This window comes from Anguilla rostrata, chromosome 1 (genome assembly GCF_018555375.3).
Source record: "Anguilla rostrata isolate EN2019 chromosome 1, ASM1855537v3, whole genome shotgun sequence".
Taxonomy (NCBI): domain Eukaryota; kingdom Metazoa; phylum Chordata; class Actinopteri; order Anguilliformes; family Anguillidae; genus Anguilla; species Anguilla rostrata.
Window position 1 is genome coordinate 52,707,152 of NC_057933.1, and position 25,687 is coordinate 52,732,838.

Here is a 25,687-nt window from a genome sequence, read left to right on the forward strand (position 1 = left end):
CTCCCCACAGTTTCTCTACACAAAACCACAGAGTTACTCTGATAAAGCATAGCTGTAGATCTCAGTGCCCTACATAAAATAGAAAATGGGAGTCTGCTGGTAGAGCATATACCTGCCGCCCAGTCTCTGGGTACGTGGTATAGCGGCTCTTAGATTAATTCATTATGCCTGAGGTCAGCGCTCACAGTGTGATATCTCTTGGATTGGTGTGCTAAGCCTGTCAACAGGCATGGTAGCTCTTAGACTGATGTATTATGCCTGAGGTTCACAGTGTGCTATGTCTGTGATCAGTTCTCATGCCATAGTCACTCTTGGATCAGCATGTTATCCCTGTGGTAAATTCTCATAGGCTCTGTGCCATTGTGCATACTTATGAACACTGTTCTGTGTACTGTCATACTTGATACTGCATTCTTCTAAGTTGCTATAACTTACAGGACTCCACAGTATGGGAAAGTCTATTTCCTTACGTTTGGAACACACTTCACAACATCATCACCAGTGCCAGAATATATTTGATCTAACAGGAAAAACTTTACTTGTAATTGATCATTTGCTGGCATCAAGAAATATGAGTGCTTTTAAATACAATCCTTCCGCCTCACAAGTAAAAAAGGTACAAATAGCTAGTTGTGATCGATAGCAAGTTGTAGCTAATATCTGGCTATACTATTACAGTTATTGCCACTGTCAATTATGGTAAAATTCAGCATTTAATATTTTTAATGATATATATCAGAACTGGATCATAAATATATCACAATTAAAATAATTAAATTGTTATCAATAAATTACTTTTATAACATGACGGTTTCTATATTTAGTGTAATTATCTCTAGGAACAAAGAGCACATAATGCATCAATGCATATTCTAAATTCTGGGTCCACTCAAGAGCAGAAGTAGACATCCAAGGATTATAGTGTGTATTTGCGGTTAGCGTGGTTCTATCTACACACACTATTGACAAACAACATGGCAAATGTACTCATAAGTATTCACAATGGAACGCAGCCGTAGTGTGTTACCTCTTTTGTGTTGCTTTAGTAGTCAGTTCTCATAGTGTTATAGCACTTTGATTGATGTGCTATATCTGTTGTCAGGCCTCACAGTGTGTGAACTCTTGGACTGCTGTGTTATGCCTGTGGTCAGCACTCATTATATGATTGCTCTTTGTTCGGCATGTCATACCTGTGGTCTGTTCACACTGTTTGGTAGCTCTTGGGTCAGATCCACATCTGTAGTCAGTTGTGTGGTTCTTGGATCGGACAGTCACCCCTAGATTCTAAATCAATGGAGATACACGGAGATGTCTCAGGTGGGGGACGTGTCTGGAATCCATTAAGGAGAGACCCCGAGAAACTGGCAGCATCTCATGTTCCTCAGTGCAGGAGAGGCGTCCAGGTTTACTGCATTGCTGTGAGTTACGCAGCAGAAATACTCTCACACAGATCATATTTCACTTCTGAAGACATTTGCAATTCTACGTTTTCATACAGTTAGAAATGTGATTTAAATGCGGTAATGTGCTGATTAGCCAAAGATACATATCATGCCCTCCAAAATTATTGGCACCCTTCATAAAGATGAGCAAGAAAGGTTGTAGGAACTAAACAAAACAGGTGCCGAAAGAAAATGTTTTTTGTAACAAATAACAAGTAATAGTTTTATCATTGCCAAACATTTAAGTATGTGTTTTATTGCACGCAAATAGATAGCTTCCCCTTGTTGTTTTACTACACTCCCTGGAAACATTTCTCTTGAAAACATGATGAAATCCGATTCACATCTATGGAGTATTTCCAGTGTGAGTTCAATGGAAAGTGAGACTCGTTTAGAAAACTGATTCAAACTTTTTTCATCAGTGATGACAAGAAAAAGAATCTATCATAAGGACCTTGAAAAGTCGTAATTGCATAGCTATGCTATTTTCACAGTCGTACCAGGGATGGGGCCTCATAAAATATGTTATTATCCCTGACCCTGGGTCATAGCCTGTTCAGCTGACTGCTCAGTCTGAACCTCTGTGGTTGTACTGCATTTCTACTGACACTACTACAACTGTAAATTGCATTGCAATGCCAAAAAAGAAAAAGACATTTTTGGAACTCTAGTTTTATTGTAGCTGTCATTCTTGTCTTTCCATGTGAACTGAGTTTTGTGTATGATATGACATTTATTTAATAATTCATATAAATATGCACAAATAATGAATGGGGATTTTTAAAAGTAAAGGTGAAAGGTGAGGCATTCATCATTACCACAAAACGCTGCCTGTGCTGCTGGATACAGAGACTATGGATCTTTGTCACCCTGTCTAGCATAAGCTGTGAGCTGACACTATTCACAGTGTAGGCTCTTGAAATAGGCTTAAACTGACTGGAGTAAACCCAGTGACAAACAGTTGCTAATGATATTGCAGTTGCGCAAATGACTCAAGTAGAAAGAAGAAGGCCAAGTAGAAAGTGAGATACATCTAAGTTCCAGGGTTCCATTCTTGTGTTATGTGCAATCTGAATAGAAGTGTGAATGCATGAAGCTTTTATCACTATTACTTGTAATACCTATTGTATTTGCTGGCATTATTATTATGGTCCACCATTTTTTGCTATTCCAGCAAAACTGTTTGATAAGCTTTGACAAAATTTTGCACAATTATAGATTCTTGCAAACAATAGCTGTGCAGCAAATTTCACCCTGATTTGCCACATGGTGGCATAATTATGGCCAGTTAAATGCAAAGTTTTTTTTTTTAATTACAACTTCTGCCCTGTTTGTCATAGAGACATGAAACTAATGTCAGTAAATGTGTCTTCTCTTGAATAAAAAATAATGACATAGAACCTTTTTTTTTTTTTAAAGAGCGCCTACCTAAAGTACTGGCCCAATTGGAACACATGGTGGCACTATAGAGCACAATATATATATATATTTTAATTCAGAAATTCACAAAATAAATTATTGTTGTCGTTCAGAGATTTAATGCTGTATTGATCAATTTCCTAACCGGGAACACATATCTCTACCCTATGGGTCATGGCCATCTTGAATTAGCTATCATTTTGGAATTGCAATTAGCTATGTTCCTCTTTCCTCAGGTTTGGCCCAAACACATCAGTGAGACCTATGAAACTTGGAACATTGGTAAAGGGTACCTCCACATGGCCACTGAGCGATTTTTGCACTGATTAGTCATTTGGTCAGTTCCTTCACTATCATTTGAATTTCCAGTATTTAAATCATAACTCCTGCCCCTTGTGGGCCTGAGGCTTGAAGCCAAGCTCACAAGAGATCTCTCCACTTGGAAAAAAATGATTAGAAGTCATAATATCCACCATGTCCACTGTCATTTTGAATTTTTTTTACAAGCCTTGGACCGTTGTACATATCAATATGGAATTTTCAATAATTTGTTCATTCTAAGGTCCTCCAGAATGTTACTAAAAAGATAGCTGATTCAATGAGACTGCAGCAGTACCATGTATTGTGAAAACTCCTAACACATTGACCTATTACTGTTACATTTTTCTGGAAAAAATATATGTTATGTAATATCTGTTGGTCAACTATGGCCCTAATTTGCCACATGGGTCACTATACTACTTCTATGGCTTCAAGGTGGGCATTTGTGCACGTCCCCCTTAATTGCAGCTATAATTTTTATTGCAATGTTGCATAAATGCAGCAAATTTTGTTTCACAGGCCCACAAGTTTGTGTTCGTAAAAGGCCTGGCTGTTATATAATGAAACTGTGCAGGGGTATTAAAATGTAATTACATGTTACTAAAACAAAAAAAGAAAAAAAAAAGTCCTGATAATTTAGTTATAAAAAAACAAACAGCAGTGTCTGCATAGACAAAATAAGCAACATCTGACAGATAATATTGAAACAAATATTCACAGCAACCTGTTTCCATAGCAAGAACGTCTAAACAACTTAAAGGAAATTAGCTGCCTGCTGCCGTGAGAAGACATTTAATTCGTAATTTCATTGTCCTGACAGTGATTTCAGGTTATTAGGTACTGAACATTCTAACTGACTGGGAGTGCTTAGAGGTTTTTGTCATAGAAATCTATTTTATATTGTTCAGTTTGATGTATTGTCAAATGTTTTGCGTAAATGGCTGACATTGTAAAATGTTACTCTCACCGTGGTGTGAGGTAATCAGGGGGATTTGTGAAAGGGGAAATTTTGATGTGTGTGTGTGTGCATGCGTGTGTGTGGGTGTGCGCGTGTTTATATGTATGTGCGTGTGTGCACGTGATTAGTACAGAGTGGCTACGGGTTGGTTTACCTTGCAGTCTCTCCCTCAATGATATGTGTGCTTTGAACCTAATCTCTCTTCATATGTGATAGGGGCAGAGTCTGCCCCAGACAATACCCACAATGCCCCTCTCTACTCACTCACAACAATACTGGATCTCATCAGACATTTTAGAGTGGCGCCCGCATATACCCTCACTCTGAGGGTCCTACTGAAAAAAATACTCAACTTACAGTATGCACCTTCGCTCTGCATTTTCAGACCATTCCAAAGATTCAAAGGCAATATCATTCCACAAATGCAAAGCAAAATGCATGTATGTTTTCTCTGGTTTAATCTCAGAAACCTCTGGTGAGAGTTGATTTCTGTATTCACCCAAGCACCCTCAGAGCACTGGTCTATGGAAAGTTCCAGAACTCTTTGCGCATTCTCTAATAAGGGAGGGGGGTCGAGGGGGTTCCAGCTATTACAGCAGCATGTCCCAACACTGGTGTCTACACATCAAGCTCATAGCTGATAAAACTGATACATATCCTGTGGTTTAGGATTATTTCACCCTGCTGTTGGAACGGTCTGCTGTATCACACCCTACAGAGTAGTCCGGTATTAGATATTATCACACCCTGTTTGTAAAGACTATTACACTCTGTAGCTAGTAATTATCACATATTGCTGGTAGGGATTATCATCTCCTGTTAAAAGGGACTAACACACTGCTTTCATATGGGAACAAGACACAGTCATCTAGGTCTGCCTTCTTGACCATGTGCATTTGTCCACAGGTGACTTGAGGGGTGAAACTCTGTCCCCCTGTTGGCACCGGCCGGTCCCCCCACCATGGTTCCCAGGCTGAGAAACTGAGAAGCCTGTGGAGGCAGCAGTCAGTCAGTGTAGCCAGGGACATACAATGGAATTGATCCCACACAACAAAGAGTGGAAACACAGGTTTCAAGGGAATGGGTGTGTGTGTGTGTGTGTGTGTGTGTGTTTTGAGGGGCCAGGGGGGAAGGCGGCGGGGGCAAGGGGGAGGGGGGGGGGGGGTAAGGGGTTGTGCCAAACGGAGGGATATGTTGTTTGGTTCAGAACACTTTGGAGGCACCACTGCAAAGTCTGTCAAACAAGGCTTTTTGTTTTGTAATGAGACTTAAAATCATATTTTTTAAATCTCAAGCAGAAAGCATTAGCTTGTTTTAAGTTCTTTTTTGCTTGTCAAGTGAATCTGTCTCACCACATTGGCAAACGTTTTGTCTAATTTAGCGAAAAAAAGTAATACAAATAAGTTTAAATATAAAACTAAAATACTTGTTAAGATGAACTTATTTTAGTTTTTTTGCAGTGAGGGGGTGCGGGGGTGCAGAAAGGGAGGCTTCTTTCTTTGGGTCATTTTGGAAACGTGCATCAACAGTGCTGTGCAAATCAATCATTGTCAGTATGATTGTATCCTACCCTAAATAAATAATAATAATAACCTGACCATATACTAAACTATACCTAACCCTACCATAACCCAAATCACCTCTTACACACAAAACCTCCATCACATAAGCAACATATTCAGCACTGGAATTCTGACATGTATCACTTTCAGGGGGTCATGTGTACCAGTCTCCAAATTGCTGGCTATCAGGGCAGGTCTGAACCTATGTATTTTACTACACCTTATTCAAGTTCAAATGCATGAGCCCATACAGCACAGTCCTCTAAGACTCACAGTGTAACAGTGCCCTCTAGTGGGGGAAGTGTTAGGCATGGCAACAGCCACATTTGGGGGGCTTTCAACAAATTCAAAGTTCATATTTCAACACTGTCCATACTTAATATAAGAAATGGATCAGTTAAATTTTCCATCAACAAATTATGTGTTACTAATTTACTGCCCTAAGCAAGATGTGGCAAATTATTATTAACTGTAGTTTATATTTCGTTAATTTAAGAAATGGAACCAATGTTTTGTAACCTAACAGTATAGGGTAATTTTAATGTCTGAAAGTGTCAATAACATTCGATACATCAGTTTTTCCCCTTTACTTCATATACATTACATAAACAACGTAAACAACAACAACAACAACAACAACAATAATCATCATCATCATCATCATCATAAAAGCTATTATTATTATTATTATTATTATTATTATTATCATTCAGGCTTAGTCTTCTACTCTATGTAGTAATAAATTTCCTGTTACTGCCTCTCTTCACAAAGAAAAAACCAAAAAAGTGACTATATTTGAAGAAGCCAGTTGTCAGACTACTGTATAGAAGGAAATGACGTCCTTCCATTAAGACTTGGAGAGCTGTTACCCATCTCTCCTCATACTTCACCCCCTCTAGTGGACAAAAGAGGTCTGATTACTAATAGAATTGTTACAGCTGATTTGTTTTTGTGTCTGTGTTTGTGTGTGTATGTGTGTGTGTGCGCACACATGACATGTTGGCCCTGCAATGGTCCTCTCAGTCACCAGACTTAAACCAGATAAAAAATGGGTGATTTGAATTGAAGAGGGTGGTTCACAAGCGTGGACTGAGGGATGTGAAAAATCTTGAAAGATTCAGTATGGAGGAATGGTCAAAGATCCCCCAAATCTTATATAACAAAACAGAAGCCAACTTAGTAGTGTTATCCTTGAAAAGGGAGGACGTGATATGTTTCCTTGAATAAACTTGACATTGCAGACTTAAAATCAGGTTTCTAAACATTTGAAAGAAGTGGAATTGAGATAGCCTCCAGAAGAGTAAAATATGATGTGTAATAGCGTTCACAGTAATGCTGCAAAGCTCATTTATAAAACATTCATGAAAATGCTTTTAGATTTAAACTTAAACTTAATCTTAAGATCATTACCAAAGTTGTGCTTTGGCTTGATTCATAATAACTGTGACTGAGTTGCTTATGTTGGTTTAAAGTCGTTTAAAGTGGTGTACCCATAATATATAAATATCAAATAAACTTCAATTTGAACTTATGTAAACTTGTTTTACCATTACTTCATCTATGAATGTAGCCAATAACAGCCATTTTCCTCTAAATAAGGTCGCATTCCTTCATTTCATACGCTCTTCATGCCTAAAATTCTTTATCAATTCATTGTTATTCTCAAAAGTGCAAACAGATCCGCACGCAAAACTCAAACGTACAGTACCACCAGTACCTGCAGGCAACAAACTTCTAGTTTGTTGTTTAGTATGAACCAAGTGGTCTACACCGGGGCTGTGTCCAAATCAGCCTCTTAACTACTTAACTGTCCTCAAAGTATGTGCTGTCTTCTGCATACTGTATAGTGTATTGTACGTTAGTACATTGTGCAGTATCTCACACACTTTGTAATGGCTTTGGACTTCATAACCAGAGGGTCCCCCATTTTCCCAACTGCACAGTCTCTGGCTTCACTTTTTACAACAAGGCGGCACGAAAACGGTAATTCTGTGGGCTTTTTTTTTTTTTTTTTTCAAAACGCTTTTCACAAGCCCAGGGAAAGTCATTGGGTGATGTCACAGTCACTTTGTCCATATTTCTTCTATGGTACAAACTCTACATAGACATATGCGGTCTTCCATTGATAAGATAACACTCTGTGTAGAACGTGACTGACAGCATACGACAGACCAAATTGCAATGAGTATCTTTTGAACTGGACATTTTTAATTAGATTGAACCGAAGATAGATTGAATGAACTCTCAGCCAATAACACAATTTTGAGATATGTGAGAAATATGAAATTGAATATCATAAACAGTTAAAACACAATATGAAAAATTCCACTGAATTAGAAAACTGACTGAAAGAAAAATGCCTGTGGAGCAAACGTTCAGTTCAGCATCTCAACCCGAGAGGTCTTCGTCAGGCATACAATCACGTGAAGGAAGTGGGGAGCATAGATGTAGATATGCACAGAGGTACACACATATGCATACATTAACACCACCAGCACAATGAACTCTATAGTATTTAGGCTTTAATAATGGTCTTGGTACAAAGAAAATTATAATAATAACAATAATAAATAAAAGAAAAATACATATAAACAAAAACGTACACTTGCTGTATTGTGTAGGTGTGATGCAAGTGTGTGGAAACACATGATCACCAACGTGATTAAATCTAGCCCAGACATTAGAGGAAGGCACCAAGGAAATAAACAAGGAAATACACCAGAAACATTTATAGAAAGGGCTGGATGTTGAAATCTTCATTGAGACTCTTAGGAGACATGGTATCAACGGTGTAGCCCAGAGAGCACATTGATCAACCATGAACACATTAAGGGCCTGATTTACTAAGACCTTTAGCATATGCAAAACCTTTTCAAACTTTTTTGTGCTAAATGATTTTGCACATGCTAATGGTCTTAATATATCGGGCTTAAAGAATAAATAATTAAATATGCAAATTCTTGTTCAAAAAGCTGATACAAAAGGCCAACAGTTTAAAATAACAATTCAACCACTACATGCCTGCGTTTTTCAGTCTATATGCAAGTCTGTGCGTTTGGGAGATGGAACTTACTTTAAGACTTAGCCCAGAAGATGTGCTTCACATGAATACAATTGTGAATATAATGAACAAATTAAAACAAGTGAAAATAGTAAAAGGGGGAAAATGTAGTGAGGGAGACATACTCCGGACACTTCGATTTTGTTGGGAGAGGGACATTCTGCAGAAATTGTGGAAAAATCTGTGATAGTCTGCCGTAGCCTGAGGGACAGTGAGACTATAACTGTTGGGGGAAAAAAACTTGAGAGGTAAAAATATGAGCAACACATATATGTGCTTCCTCCCGGATTGTCTGAAAGAGAGAGGGAGTGGGCGGTCTAAGAATGGTGGGGAGGAGGGGGCAGGACCCGCCTTCACCCTGAGGAGGGTGTGAGAGCACAAGGAAATGGTGCTGCTCTGCCTCTATTTTTGTTGAGGACCTTCAAGTTAATGTTGTCAGTCTGTCACGAACTGCATAAATAAGGAAGCAAGAGAGAAGAGACAAACAGAAAAGAAAAAGAAACAGAAAAGAAAAAAGCAGATAGTGAGAATAAGACAGTGTGAGGGAGAAAACCAAGGAAGAAAGGTAGAGTGACAGAAAGAAAGGATAAACAAGGAGTGAAAAAGAGGGAGAGATGTCACATTTAGCTTGTGTCCTGTTCTTGTGGTTCAGCCTTGCACTGGGCAGAACTGTCCCTGTTTCCCTTGGAATCTCAGTCCCTGGGGACATCACCATTGCTGGAATCTTTCCTGTCCACGGGGCCATCCTTAACACCAGCCTCACACACCCAACGCCCCCTAAGTGTACAGGGTGAGTATCCATGGAGAGGACCCTTAGGGATTCTCTGGGAATAATGTTTTTTTTTTATGGGTCAGAAATAATTTTGTTTGTCCCTCGCTTTCTCCATACCTCTACAAGCACTGATACTGAGGTGTGTATGTGTGTGTGTGTGTGTGTGTATGTGTGTGAGAAAGAGAGAGAGATGGTGAGATACAGATGGAAAGAGTTCATTGTGTATGATGTGTGTCCAAGTTAGAGAGAGTGTGTAGGTATGTGTATGTGTGTGTGTGTGTGTAGAGGAGTGCATGTGTCTGCAAGATTTTGTGTTGATTGTGTGTGAACCACATACCTTGATAGTCACTTAGTCTTTACTGATGTACTGTCAGGCTGGACATGGTAGGGCTCAACAAGGCCCTGGCGATGATCCAGGCGGTGGATTCCATTAACAAGTCCCCCATGTTGGGCGGGATCAGACTGGGCTACTGCCTTTTCGACTCCTGCAGTGATGTCACCACTGCACTGTATGCCACTCAATCCATAACGGCCAAAGCTGCAGGCAGTGAGGAACAGATCTATTCTTCATCCTGCCCTCAACCCATCATGGCCGTCGTCGGAGCCGCCTTCTCCGAAGTGTCCATCGCAATTGCTAGGCAGCTGAACATGGAGCTCATCCCGCAGGTGCCAGTTTCTTGTACCCATGCTTGCTCTATCCTTGCCTCAATTTCTATCACTGTATTTGCCAGACATGAATTTGCCTGAATTGCCTAGTTGCCATATTGATTTTAAATTGCATCCTGTTGATTCTTCCCTGAAGATAAGCTACGAGTCGACGGCAGCGATCCTGAGTGACAAGAATCGCTTCCCAGGATTCATGAGGACTGTGCCCAGTGACAACCACCAGACGAATGCTATGGTGAAGCTCCTAACCGCAAATGGATGGAACTGGGTGGGAATGATCACCACGGACGGGGAATATGGGCTTGCTGCTCTCAACAGTTTTTTGTCCCAGGCAGCAGAAGCCGGGATCTGCATCGCCTTCAAAGAGATCCTGTGCGACATCCCGTCCGACAGCAACTACCACAACAGGATCTCACAGGCTGTGAAGACCATCCGTGCGAACCTCAAGGCCAAGGTCATTGTTTCATTTGCCAATCACAATCACATGCAGGCCATATTCAGTTCTTTGGGTGAAGGGGATCTGAACAGGGTCTGGATTGCCAGTGATGCATGGTCCACCTCTAAGAGTGCACTTGAAGGGCAGAAGTTGAGCAGCGTTGGGACGGTGGTGGGCTTCACGTTCAAGAGAGGGGACATCTCTTCTTTCCTTCACTACCTGAGAGGACTGGACATCAGAGGAGACCCCCTGGCGAATAGCTCCATACTGAATGAGTTACTTCCTACCTTGCAGAACCAGAGCGAGGTCCAGGGAAGGCCTCCCACAGATAAGCTGATGAAAAACGTAAAGTCTGACTCCATATTTAGCATAAACTTGGCTGTCAATGCAATCGCCCATGCTGTGGTAAAGCTCTGTTCTGTGAAAGACTGCAGGGCATCGAAGAACATACAACCCTGGGAGGTAATGCCCAAATCTAGCCTAAAACAGACATAACTCCAGTACAGGATATTAATTTATTATTTACTCCTTATGTTCCAACATCATTCACTGAGGGTCTCTACCCAGAATGTGGTACAAGTAACTAATTTCATTCAAGAAGTGAGGTGCATTGTGGTTCATATATCCAAACATCAGGGTCAGGGGATACGCCACATGCTGGTTAGAAGGAGCAGTGCTCACACCTGCTGGAACAGCGACATAGCAAGGCCAATATTCCTGTTTCTTTCTGGCTGCCAGACAAGCCAAAATCTGCATATACATTAATACCTTTATGAACTTGTGATATTATCAAGCCCTTAATACCTGGTTCTGGAGATACAAACTCCCACATAAACAATACATTGTATGTATTATTTTCTTTACCTCAAGATCCCCACTGAAATGTAAGCAATTTTTTTTTTCATTACAGTTACTTACAGAACTGAGGAAATCCACATTTCAAATGGAAGGGAAAAATTACACATTTGATTCCAATGGAGACTTGAACCTGGGCTACGATATCACCTTGTGGAGTTCAGACAAGGGAATCATCAATGTCAGTGATGTTGTGGCCCAGTATGACCCTTGGACCCACAACTTCTCATTTACAAGCCAGGCCACCATGGAGAAAATCTTGGATTTACAGGTAAATCCTTACTTCATTTTCTTGGCTGACAGATATGGACACCCTCCTGTATCAGCTGAACTTGTTTTCACAACTTTGACCAGTTTGAGGGGGCGTGAAATGGCTGCATTATAAGTTATGGAAACAACTTTCACAGATCCCTCAGACTCTCAAGTCAAATCTAGTCTCCATTGGTTACCTACAGTATCTATATCCAAGGAAGTGTCTCTATATTGTAGTCAGTCTCAATCATATTAGTGTTTCTGTGTTTACACATGAGACAATTTTCAGATTTAAAGCATTCTGAATGTCTTATTTCTCCTCAGAAGGTGGTATCAAGGTGTTCACCTAAATGTTCACCTGGACAGTTTAAGAAGACAGCTGAAGGCCAGCACATCTGTTGTTATGAGTGTATTAATTGCACAGAGAATCATTTTTCCAATGACACAGGTAAGTTCTAGCTCTTCCTGATGTGCCAGTGCATTCAGTCCCACTCCTCCCTACTATTAATACCATACCAAACTCCATGCAAATATTTATGTACTTTCTGTTCCCAGACTCAGATCAATGCTTCAGCTGTGACACAAATATTGCATGGGCCACAGCTGGGAGTACTCAATGCATACGCAAAACTCTAGATTTCTTCTCGTGGGAAGATGGTTTTGGAGTGGTCCTAGTGGCACTGGCCACCCTGGGGATCCTGCAGACCTTCATCATGGTGGTGCTCTTTGTCAGACATCGCCACACTCCAGTGGTGAAGGCCGCCGGAGGCCCCATCTGCCACCTAACCCTCCTGTCACTGGCTGGCAGCTTCGTCAGCACTCTACTCTTTGTGGGCCAGCCGACCAATCTGCAGTGCCAGGTGAGGCAGGTGCTGTATGGGCTCAGCTTCACCTGCTGCGTCTCCTGCATTCTGGTGAAGTCCCTCAAGATCCTGCTGGCCTTCCACTTCACCTCTGGTGTGCGGGCAGCCCTTCGCAGGCTCTACCGGCCCTACTGGATTATCGGAGTGTGCGTGGGGCTACAGGCTGTCCTCTGCACACTCTGGCTGGTCCTGTGCTCCCCCGGGGCTAGGAGCACCCCCTACCCCACCACCATCTTGGCAGAGTGCTTTGAGGGCTCCTACGTGGCGTTTGGTGCCATGCTGGGGTACACCGCCTTGCTGGCACTCGTGTGTTTCGGTTGTGCCTTCAAGGGGCGGAAGCTGCCTGAGAACTACAACGAGGCTAAATTCATCACCTTCGGCATGCTCATCTACTTCATTTCATGGGTCACCTTCATCCCCATTTACGTCACCACCGTTGGGAAGTACCTGCCCGCTGTGGAAATGGTGGTCATTCTGATCTCCAGCTATGGTATTCTGAGCTGCCATTTCTTCCCAAAATGCTACATAATACTCTTTAAAAAGGAGACAAACACTAAGGATGCCTTCTTTAAGACCTTATACGAATACTCCTCTAAGTCATGGAGCAGAAACAAGACTGACAGCTCTGTGAGTAAGAACTCTCCAATACACTGCTCAGTTATAAGTGCACCATCTGTTGACTTTTCCAAAAAGGAAGTGCAGACTATTGCACTGGGCTGCTTCACTCCTGAAAAGAGTTTGAATGTAGTGATCCCGGTTAAATCACTCAAGGTCTTTTGTAGGAGGAGAAATGCCAGCGTATGAAAAACAGAAGAGCAATTTGTTTCATAGGTGCCCAAAAGAAAAACATGTCCTTGACTGAAAAGAAAGCACACATTGTGATTATTTAAATATTTATCTTACTTGGTACAAAATATGAACTTAGATAACACTTATTTTATCAATAATAAAAATGGTTTTAAATGCTGTTTTCATATTGGAATCATGAATTAGTTCTAGGATGGCTTTTCACTGAAGTTGTGGAAGTCACACCAACAATATCTTGTTTAACTGAATCCGTGTTTGATTCAAACAAATAAAAACAAAAACATTAACGGCGTGTACGGGGCTTGACTTTGCCTTGGAAAGGGAAATTAAATTGCTGCATTTTTGCTGTCATTGTGAAAGCTTTTGTAAATATGTTACATTGTATAGGTATGTTGACTTAATTTATATGTAGTGCATTGCACTCAAGTGTACAGCTGTAAAGCTTTGTACTGTAATTTAAAACCTCTGTTTTCTTTTACTTAGAGCCTGAGGGGACATGCTGCTCTCCTCTTATTCCAAACAATAAAACAGAAATATGAGAGGCAGATACCCTTATTTACAGCATGTCACCATGCTTATAGCTTTACCGCTTAGCTAGCTGTTTTTATGATCCTTGGACTGAGCTCAGCTAGACTTCTATATCTCAGCCTTGATTCCTTGATCCTGCTGGCCAGTATCAATTGTACCAACCACCGTCTTCACAAGGAGATTCATATTCTACCCCTTAATACAGTAACCCCTTAATGTCTTAGGTATTTGTGTATGTGTGTTAGTGTGTGTGTATGTGTGTGCTCATGCAAGTTTGTCAATATATGATAAATGATTGACATTGCATTAAATTACTGTTACTGCAATTACTGTACTGTTAATGCTAATTCAATTATGATCATTGTTTTTGTCATTTCAGATAATTGTGTAAATACAGTTGCTCATTGCTTGGATGAGTGCACCAAAGTGTCACATTTTTCCCATTGCCGGGACATTTTTTTGCAGCGATTTGACATTCATCCTGTGATTTAATTAAAATCTTCTTATGAAATCTCTGGTTTTTGTCATGTCTCAGCTATAAGTTTGTAACTCACAGTTCAAAAACAAATTATATTGAGTAATCTAGGGAGGTCCAAAATACCGGTCGATTACAATGACCATGATTCACAAACAGTAATAAATGAAAATAGCAAAACCAGGTGTGTAGACGTCATTCTTTAGCAATGCCACTGTGGTGCGTTTTTCCGCATTCATGTTTTTAGCCTTGCAAAAGATGTCAAAAGCGAATACAAAGAGTCATCTCAGTCTCTCCTACTGCCCTAAATTAAGTGGGCAGCCTTCCATAAACAAAGCATGTTCCTGGAGCTGAGATACAGGTTCAAATGCTGTTACATGCACATATACTACGAGCATAGCAGAACATTTAATGAAATTCTGACAAAGGCCAAGATCAGAAAGGGAAATAATGCACTTAAGTGTCCTATGACAGGATAACAATGGTTAAACTGGCAACAATACACATATAATTCCGTAAACACAGTTTCTGTTGTTAGTAATTACTTTTTTGTCATTATAACGACTAATAACGAATACATTTTCCTTGTTTTCTCGAGATCTTGGGTTATTTTATGTCATTATCATGAAATAACAAATCACTATCTTGAGATCTTGATAATAGTAATGCCGTTATTTCAGGAAAACAACATTCGTTATTTTGAGAGAATGGCATAAATATCTTGTGATCTCAAGAGAACAAAGAAAATTAACTTGATGAAAATGAAGTAAATAAAATGTATGAATCAAGGCCAGGGTTTCCATATGAAATGTTTAAATGTTTTAAACAATTACAAAATGTTGAAAACCATGACATAATAAGCATTTAGCTAGTATTTTATATTAGCATTAAAATTACTGAAACAGTTAAAAGTCAAAGACACTGAAAATAGTGTTATATTCCCCAGAACTGACAATTGGTTGTCTTTCAAGTTCTTAACCCAATTCTAATCATTAAATTGTAATAAGCATGATTAGATTATTGTGAGGGGTCAGTGTGGGTGTATATCCTGCACTAATTAACATTCATATCCGTAAGACACATCATATGTAAACCATTCCTCATGGCTGGCTAGGTTAGAGCCGGTTAGAGCAGATTGTCTCATGCAGTTACCTTACACTACCAGAGAAAACAATGAAAGCAACATAAACCTGGCTTTATCATCGTACAGATAAACCTGAAGATCATTCAATGCGTGATAACATTATGACACTGAGCTACCAGACACTAACCTTAGACTCCATACCAGTCTCAAACTCCGGACATTACACCCCAATAAAGAAAATATTTGATTCAACATGTTGAAGCTTAAAAGCTATTTAATTATTTCTAGCTAACGGTAGGTCTACCTAACAATCCACCTCATTCTGCAAGACGTTCCATGCGAAAATGGACACTGTATATACTAACTGTAAGAGCTATTTTATATTGAAGTGCCTGTGGGCTCCAGATATAAAACCCATTTCTTGTAGGTCTCTTCAATTTTGGGTAAGAAAAAAGCATACTGCTTTCTCTGAATCCAGAGAAGGGGCAATGCTTATCCATTTTCAACTTAGCTTGCCTTACCTGCACAAAAAAGAGGCAAGAGTGTCATTTACATATTACATATATATAGAAAGAATTTCACTGGACTTAAGGTTTTTCTTACGTAATTAATACCCAGTTAACCTGGCCCACTGTAAACCTGACATTTAGCCAATGGGGAAAGAAAGCCAATTTTGGGACTTTTATACGTTTTTTTTTTTCCCGCAAGAATCATTTTACAACATTTCTTGGCCATTTGTGAATGCATGGTTGCACTGACTGGATGAGGTGTGAAGTGTGGGGGTGTGGGAGCGGGGACTGTTTTATCTGAAAACTAGAAAGTGTATGTATTAAAGTGGCCTTGTGTTGTTGGAAGCAGGGCTAAGCACTATGATATTATCAAAAGATTCATTGTTTTATGGTCTTTATAATGAGACCAAACAGGAATATGCTAGGAGGTAATCCAGCTGAGCTATAAAAGGAAAACATTAATGTTTACTACTGCTTCGGACATCAAATCTGCTTCGTGATTTGTAGATAAATAATTGCTAAATCTCCCCAGTTGATCTCCACCTTCAGGCAAAATATTTTCCATGGGACAGGACTAAATCGTACCACATTGCTTTCCACTTGGAACTGGAACTGGTTCTAAAAAGGGAGATAACAGGCTTCAACAAACATTATCTATATAGATTTTAAGATTTTTACTCAGTATTTTCAATTAAATGTCACAGATTGCATTCAAACTTAAAAGGAATATGGATCTTTGTGCGGCATGTAGCCACGCAGGGTCTATGATCCCCAATACGGTGTCCTGTGTCTCTTCCGTGAGGTGACAAAGTCACTAAACTTTCAAAGGAGAGACAGCTCTCCAGGACACCCCAGACTTGTATACAGATAAGATGCAACATGGCTTAACTTCCCCAAGGATTCTCCCTTTCATGTTTGTGGACCGGAGAACAAGGAGAGGGGGCAGATATGCTATGATCATACAAATGATATTGTCTGTTTATCAAAGATGAAAATATAAAGACTAGATATTCGAAATACAGTTCCTCATTGCTTGGATGAGTGTGCTGGAGTGGTGCATTGCTCCCATTGTATGGACATTTTTTTGCAGCGGTCTGACATTCATCCTGTGATTTAATTAAAATCTTCGTAAGAGATCTCATGTATTTTTCCATGTCTCTGCTATCAGTAGTAAGTCAGTAACCACAGTTCAAAAATATAAATATATTGGGTAATCTAGGGAAGTCCAAAATACCCGTGGATTGCATGAATCACAGTAATGAACAGTAATGTAAAAAAATAGCAAAACCAGGTGTCTACACATCATTCTTCAGAAATGTCACTGTGGTGCATTTTTCCGCATTCAACTTATGAGCCCAGAATCAGATGTCAAATCCCAAGACAAAGAGTCATCTCAGCCCCTTCTACTTCCCTGAATGAAGTTATTCATGAGGGCAGCCTTACACAAACAAACAAGCATGTTCCTGGAGCTGAGATACTATTTCAAATGCTGTTAACAACTACATTAGTTAGTGCCAAATTCATGCAAACTCATTGTAAAGCGTTACCCATTTAAGAAAATGGCGAAGGCTAAGATAAGAAAAAGCAATAATGCACTTGAGAGTCCTATGACAGGGTAACAATGCACTTTGCATCTACTATGTTCATTTTTGATGTCACAATGGGAAATAAACTACAAACTATGAGGAGGTCACTATGAAGAGGTCTACCTGAATGTTTGATTTGGGGCATTACTCTAATAGTTAAAATGGCAACAATACACCGTTAACATGTAAACCAACATTCTGTCGTTAGTAATTACTTTTTTGTCATACTTTTTACAGATAATGTGCAGAATATGCATATTAAATTAAAATTACAAAATGTTGAAAACCATGATATAATAAGCATTTAGCTAAACTATATTAGATATATGATTTTTAGGATTGCACATTTAATACTTAGACCTATCATTCCAAACATATTATACACATGAACATTTCAAAGCTAATTTTTGGAAGTTTTATTGAGTTAAATGTGGGAAAAACAATTTAAGGTTAAATAATAGTATTATTATTATCAAAAGACACTATTTCAAAATCATAAATTAGCTAATTGGCAATGATCATTAATTTACTGATGCAGTATATGATAGCGGTTGTTTTATTGTACTTTGTTCTGACCAAAAATGACAGGAGCCAAAATGTATTCATTATTTGTTTTAATTTGGTGCCCAACATGGGGCTGAGCGCGTCCAATTCCCACCCAAATTTGGAATGGCCAATCATCTGCCACCACAGCCGCATTCATGTACAAACTCCATGACCGAATCAGGAGACTGCAGACATCCGCAGTTCTCCTCCAAAACACATGATGTGACCAGCCACTTCATTTCACACCACAGACTACAGCTAAACTTGCATGATGTGGAGCCAGAGGTAGACCTTTCATATGCAGCTTTGGCATGCAGTCCATGGCACCCAGCCAGAGTCACTAGACAGCAAAGAATGCAGACACCAAACTGATTGAACCGTCCCATACCCTGGGTGAAGCAATCGACAATTGTGCAGAGCCCTATGGAGCTACCAGCCACAGTCGGCACATCTGGATCCAATCCGACGGCGTGAGGCTCATCCATGGGCCATAGCATGGTGCTTTAACCCCCAGCCCCTGCCAAACGTACTTCTTGTCAGCAGCATCAACATTTCAGTTTTTTGGTATCTGTCATTTATGATCAAATATATTTTTTCCATTATCAAACAATCACTGTGATATGCTGCGTCAGTAAAACACGGTAATATACCCCATTTAGGTATTGGCTAGCCTATCACCAGTGCTCACATTCTTCAAAACAAATGCAGTTTCATTTTTGTGTAGTCAATATTTCGGAGCATGCACATTTCTGAGAATGACGAAGAATAGTCCAGTTGGATTCCCATTTGGTAGTGAAATAACATTACAGGAACATTTCCCAAAGTCTTAGAATCTCCCAAATAAGTTCTGTCAAAGTCATAGAAAAAACATGCATAACACCGAGTTTATTTTAAAAACAAGTGTCTCTTCAGGGGTGTTAATTTTTCTCTTGGGCTTCTGTGGGTGTATGTGACATCTATCCTGTATGATATCAAAACATTAGTCAGATGAGGGTGCTGCTCTTGAAACCTGCAGTAGTCAGTGTGATATGCTAGATTTAGATCTTAATGCTTAAGGCTCTTCGTACTTCTTGGGAAATACAGGGAATTTGAACCGGCCTGACTGGTCCTACCTTGTGATTTCCCCTGTGGGGGTTTCAGTTGAAGGTCAGGTGTCTAGGTCTTTCTGACAATCATAGTTTCAAAAGGAAATGCATGTATAACCTTTAAACATTTTCACTTTTTTTTTTTTTGGAAACCAAGCACTGAAGGTGCATCGTCCTATGGAGCAACCAGCCACAATCGGTCCAGATTCAACCCTATGTGAGACCAATATAATCAATCACCATGATATTCTTGCTTGTTAACTGGCTGGCTAGCTGGTATCTCTAGCTTGGCTTAATTCAATTCATTCATGTTAGGGCATCAAATAATGCATGCAGATTAAAAAGAGAGGGTATGCATTATATTTGTAAAGTGACAACTGAAGTTTGACATCTCATATCTGATAAAGGGGCATAGATGATGTTAGAATCTGGCTCATTATATTGATGAAACTTACCATCCTTGGAGGCTGACTAATAAGGTTAAGCCTTTCATGCTTTTAGCTACAACCAAACAGGCTGATTAGCAGTCCAGATCAATTACAATTTATTCAAGTAGCACACCCTATTTAATTCTTCTTAACCCCAGTGCCATTTCCCCCAACTCAACTAAGCAGGAGTTGGTGTTGACCGAAAAGCCCCGCAGCACACTCTTAAGGCCTTCATCTGGATTACATCAAATGATTGTAAAACAAGCTGTAGCAGATACAAAAATTATACACCCATAATAAAACTCCTGATCCATTGCCTAGCGATGCCCACCCATACTACACAAAACATTAACTTTTTCACATTTGGAGATCATTTTACCTATATGAGCCCTCCATATCGGTCATTCATCAAGCAAAAACCCCAAAAAGAAGGTTAGGTTACATGCAGGTAAAGCCTTTTAAGATTTAGATCAGGACAGTGACTTTGTTCTAAACTTCTCTCTCTTCACGGGACAACACCAAGTCCTGGTCATATTCCACAACAGCAAACCATGTTCATATTTTTTAAAATACTGTATGGAAGTTCAGTGTATCTGGTACCACACACATGCATCATAGATTTGATGTGAGGCTTAGGGGTGACTCATCAGGCTAAAGCACCTGGTCTCAATACAGAAATTCAATGCACATTTGAAAAGATGGGTTACAGTTATGGGTTGGGTCTGCACTTGAAAGTTTGACTGAGAAAAAGAAGAAAGAAAAAATACCGGGGAAAAAATAGAGGACAGGTATGTAACGGAACATTTATTTGTTCTACATAATGTTTGAGTTTCGACATTCCTTAGTTAAGCAAACTGATCGAGGCGAATCAATTGCAATGGCTGCATTGTATAAACAGAGAGGAACTAGCCTATTCAGTCGGCCGTCTCAAGGCCCTCACAGCGAAGAGGTGGGAATCAGAACGGGCTGCTGGCGCAGTCCTTGGTGCCACCCCTTCCAGTCAGCAGTGACTTCAAAGCCACACCCTAACAAAGTCCTCAGATGTCCTAAAGTTCAGATACTGACAGTACACACCACACACCCCCCCCCCCCCCGCCCCCAATGTGAAAACCAATCAAAAGCCTAACCATACAAACATGAGAAATATTAGAAAACTGTACACGATTGAATGTGCTCAACAATTAGAGGTTTACAAATGATTTCCGTATTGTATAAATGCATACAATCAACCAACATACTTGAATGCACACAGCGTCTACATAATGATAAACTTAAACACAGCCAAAAATAAAATAAAATAAAAAAATAAAAAGGGGGGGGGGGGGGGGGGAATGGTTCCAAGAGAGGTGTTAACAAAATGGATATACTAATATGCTGCATCATTAACAGAAACTGCAGGCTAATTCACAGCAGGGCAGTACGGCAGAGTTTGCGTACATACAACAACTAAAAAAGTATGTAAAACACTGCTTCATCTGAGCCATGCTATAGGTGTGACAGAGACAGGTGATACAGAATGAGATTTGGATTTCAGGTACTGTACCTTATACTGAGCACTTTCACATCCACATTATCCTGTCAACGTGTTTTACTTGAGCATTACGTTACCTTACCCCACCATGTCCCAAAGCCACAGCACAGCCCTTGTGACCACACCCCTAACTCACCTGCAACCATTGCCCTCCCCTCAAAAATCTCAAATGTTTGTTTACAGTTGTTCAATGTGTTTCATAAGCGTATATATAATATACAGAGCAGTTTTTAAATTCAACTAAAAATTTACAGCTAAAATGTCAAATTGTAAATAACCTCTCAAAAAATCACGCTGAATGTTACAAAACTGCCAGGGACAGCCAGGTAAATTCCTGCTATCTTCAAATTCAAGGAGGAGAAAACAAACTTATCAGTTTGCATGTAAAACAGGGAATAAGGGAGTAAACCCAGCAGAAGCCCCTCCCCCCCAATCACACACACACCTCACATCACTTGTACCCTGTCCCACCACCCCAAACCCCACACTCAAATGCACATATATGACAGTACAGCAACAGCCATCTCCCTTCCCCCCTCCACCACCAACCACAGCTGGATCAAATACATATTTGTTTTGGACTCAAAAATTTTTCTGTGCTCTGTTGATCTTGCCTGGTGTAACTGAGCCTACCAATATGACCAGAAGGCTGGATTTGCACTTTTCGAGTGCACTTCATTGGTTCCAATACACCAGGCAAGATCAGTAAAGCGTAGAAAAGTATTTAAATCCAAAACAAATACCTATTTGACCCAGGTCTGCCACAAACACACAACATCCATTTCAGAGACCAATGGCACCCTCCCACCAACAATTACAGCAGAGCAGCCCCTCTACAGAATAAATAAATTCACATGGAGTCACATGTGTGGAACTGCTACATACACTGTGCGCATTTTCACTGCAAATCTTACGTGCAGCTGTTCCTTTCAAGTTTAAAAGGTAACATTGACAACTTGTCGCTTGCTGCGCATCAGCAAAGATTAAAAATATAATCTATGGGATTATAAATATAGTTGCTGTTTATATAAGAGGTCGAGTATTTTTCACATACCGTCAGATGACCACACACATTACATTCTAATGTAAAATACATACAGATTTACACTCCACGCGCACACACACACACACACACACACACACACACACAAGCGCACGCTCACGTGCATACACATCCTGTAGCAAGGGGCCCAACTGCAAGCATTAAAGACGTGCATGCATTTTGTCTCGTTTCATTTTCCACGGTAGTTCAGCCGTGGACTGACGGAAGAGGTAGTCATTCTGGAGGGAGCTTCAACCATACCAGTATCTACATTTAAAAAATAAAAGGGAGGGGAAAAAAAGAGGAAAGACAGCTTTTTTTGAGCTGCAGTGTCCAGGCTCACGCAACTGCATTCTGGGAAACAAAGCGGGAGGCAGAGGCTGGGCAGAATGTCGCTGGAGGCCACCCCCTGGAGGAATGTCTCTCGTCCTCTCTGCAGGCGAGTCTGTGTGGCCCTCACTGCTGAGTGGAGGCTTGGGTGCTTCGGGATGGGAGCAGGGTGAGGAAGTGAGGAGAAGAAGGGTGGGGGGGTTCCGCGCTGGCTAGCTGTATCTGGGGGGGGGGGGGGCGGGTGTGAAGGGAGCGAGGACTAGAGCTGAAAGCCTTCCATGGGCCCCTCGGGCTGCTGAAAGATGAACTGGCCCTGGTTCTGGTCCACCTGCGGCGCGATGCTGGCGTCCTCCTCCTCCATGCCGAAGTAGTGCTCGATCAGGTCGAAGGCCTTCTGGTAGATCTCCTGGTTCTCGTGGCTCTGCAGGAACTCAATCTTATCCAGACCTGGGGAGACGCAGCACACAGGCCGACAAGTCAGGCACGCGTGTTTTCGCTTTTTAAAAATAATTTAAATGGATTTTTAAAATAAGAGCAGATGGCTATCTAGAGCTTAAACAGACAAAAGGCACCACTTCACATGGACCTGAAGAATGAAGAGTCAGGAGACACTTGTCTTTTAGTTGCTTATTTAGACCCCATATTCATCTCACTCTAGAAGGGCAAAATTTAGGAGGGTAGTGGAAGAGAGTGAACACTACTACATAAAACTTGAAGCAGATGAGCACCTCCTTCGTGAATAGGGGGAATACTGTAGGCCTCCGTACTGAGGGGTTCAGTATAGGAGGTGCATACCATAGGCCTCTTCGATAAGAGCACAGTAGGGGTTGATGCCCGAGCCGTTTTTCTTGGCTTCCTGCTCGCCCAGGCGTAGAATATTCTCCAGTCCGTTCAGAGACACCTGCACAATTTTGGAGTCCATCACTGTCAGCAGGTCGCACATGGGCTTGATGGTGTTCAGCGACACCAAGTACCTTCAGGTGGAGAAAAGAAACACCTCAGAAACTACAGATTTCCATTTTCAGTGCCCCCAGTGGTGGGTTGGGGGAAGTGCACAATACCTGATCTGCTGAGGAGTGCCCCCAGTGGTGGGAGAAGGAAGTGCATGCTACCTGATCTGCTCAGGAGTGCCCCCAGAGGTGGGAGATGGAAGTGAACGCTACCTGATCTGCTCAGGAGTGCCCCCAGAGGTGGCATTGGTAATAGCCCAGGCTGCTTCCTTCCTGGTGCGGAATTCAGCCTTCTGGAGAATCTCAATCAACACGGGGAAGATGTTGGTATCGATTACCGCCTGAGGAGGAGAATGTCCACGTCTTCATCACCCACATGGCACAACATTATTCAATACTCACATTTGCACAAAGCAACAATACTACATACAATACTGTGCAAATGTCAAAAATCACCCTTTCTTTTATTTACTTTACAGTGCAAACAGCCATTAAATGCAAGTTAATTATTTGTCAGTGTCAGAAAATAATGCAGCAAACAAATATTTAAGAGAAAATTACACATAAACCTCCACAACTATGCAAAATATCAAATCTTTCAGTATTTAGCATGTCCACCCTTTGCATTTATTATGACTTCCATTCTTTTCAGGAGATTCGCTTTGAGCTTTTCCGAAGGAATCTGCAGGGATATTTTTCCATGCTTCTTGTAAACACCTCCAAAGTTCAGTCTTAGAAGCTGGTTCCATTTTCTGCTTCTCTTAATCCAAGTAATCCCAAACACATTCAGTGATGTTGGGGCCTGGAATCTGGGGTAGCCAGTCCATTGTTCTGAAAACACTTGAAGCTTGAGCTTCTTAGCAGTGTGCCTGGGGTAATTATCTTGCTGTAGAAAGGATTTGCACCCAATCAAATGGTTTCCAGAGGATATACTGTTTTGTTCATTTCCTTTCCTCAGTAGTGGCTTTTTGACAGTTACGCATCCTTTCAGACCCATACCATTGAGCAGTCTTCTCACAGTGGAAGGACTGGCAGAAATACCAGTAGATTTTTTCAGATCTGAAGCAAGAGTGGAGCTTGATTTTTTCCCATCTCTCAAAGATAAAATCTTTAAGCACTGTCTTTGTGATGGTAATAGTTTACGTGGTTTACCAATTCTTGCACGTCTACAGCCCCATTGTCAAGGTATCTTCCAATAACCTTTTGAACTCCAATTTTGGAAACTTATTTTCCTTTGACTTTCACCGCCCTTATGCAGTTGAATTATCTTATATCCAATAACTCATTTAGTTATTTTAGAAGTAAATGACAAATAAATCTGCAAGGGAGCTAAGGTGTGTATGGGTAGTTGCTTGCTTGAATGTAACTTTTGACAGCAAAGGGTTCTAACATAACATCATTGACAATTTTGGTTACAACTTTTGTCGAGAGGACACAGCTGGAACTTGTTTGTTTATTTGAAGGATGAAAGACTGAAAGAGGTAGTACGGTGCACAAAAGAAAAAGTGGACAGACACTGCTTAGATTTGATATTATGTATACTTGTGAAGGCTTTTCCGTTTGATACATGTGTTTCCTGAATGGCTGACTTGACTGGAAATTGAATAAACGAAATGGTGGCCTCTGACTTTTGCACGGTACTGTATGTGTAGACAGACATGGACAGAACGTACCTGGATCTGTGAGCGGTTGCCGGCGGTGATGTTAGAGATGGTCCAGCACGCCTCCTTTCTGATGGACTCTTTAGGGCTGCTGAGCAAGTGCAGCAGACAGGGCAGCACTGAGCAGTTCAGAATCACCTGGGCAACGGTAACACAGAACAAAGGTAAACACACACACGCATACATACACGCACGTACAGATAATGCACATTTACAAACACAGCCAGCCCACAAAAACTGGGAACATACAAAAATAAACATGTGCAACATGCATGAAACACCCCAAAATGCTCATAACACGTAGGCTACCTCCTCACTGTCGGCCATCTCAACGATTAATCCCCTAACATGCTTGTTTCTAAAAAATAAGCTAAATAAAGCACAGAAGTTCCAGCATGTGTCGTGTTGGTCTATCTGCGCGCTAGTGTGTCTCACTGAGTCTGGCCATGCATCTCCTGTGCTGTTCCCACAGCTCGCTGCAGAGTCCAACCTTTCAGTGTAATCACTCCTTTCCTACA

The 25,687-nt window shown here is 40.7% G+C and overlaps 2 protein-coding genes across 2 annotated transcripts; one reads left to right on the forward strand and one right to left on the reverse strand.

Moving 5' to 3' along the window:
* The first annotated feature begins 9,173 nt into the window (after window positions 1-9,173).
* On the forward strand, window positions 9,174-14,574 carry gprc6a (G protein-coupled receptor, class C, group 6, member A). The gene is made up of 6 exons (XM_064341996.1): window positions 9,174-9,553; window positions 9,910-10,201; window positions 10,338-11,099; window positions 11,548-11,763; window positions 12,069-12,192; window positions 12,300-14,574. The coding sequence occupies exons 1-6, from the start codon at window positions 9,378-9,380 to the stop codon at window positions 13,409-13,411; spliced, it is 2,682 nt and encodes an 893-aa protein (XP_064198066.1). The 5' UTR covers window positions 9,174-9,377; the 3' UTR covers window positions 13,412-14,574.
* Window positions 14,575-20,438: 5,864 nt separating this feature from the next.
* On the reverse strand, window positions 20,439-25,370 carry LOC135258589 (importin subunit alpha-6-like). The gene is made up of 4 exons (XM_064342056.1): window positions 25,182-25,370; window positions 23,722-23,849; window positions 23,354-23,532; window positions 20,439-23,005 (listed from the first exon to the last, which is right to left on the reverse strand). The coding sequence occupies exons 1-4, from the start codon at window positions 25,353-25,355 to the stop codon at window positions 22,818-22,820; spliced, it is 669 nt and encodes a 222-aa protein (XP_064198126.1). The 5' UTR covers window positions 25,356-25,370; the 3' UTR covers window positions 20,439-22,817.
* Window positions 25,371-25,687: the final 317 nt, after the last annotated feature.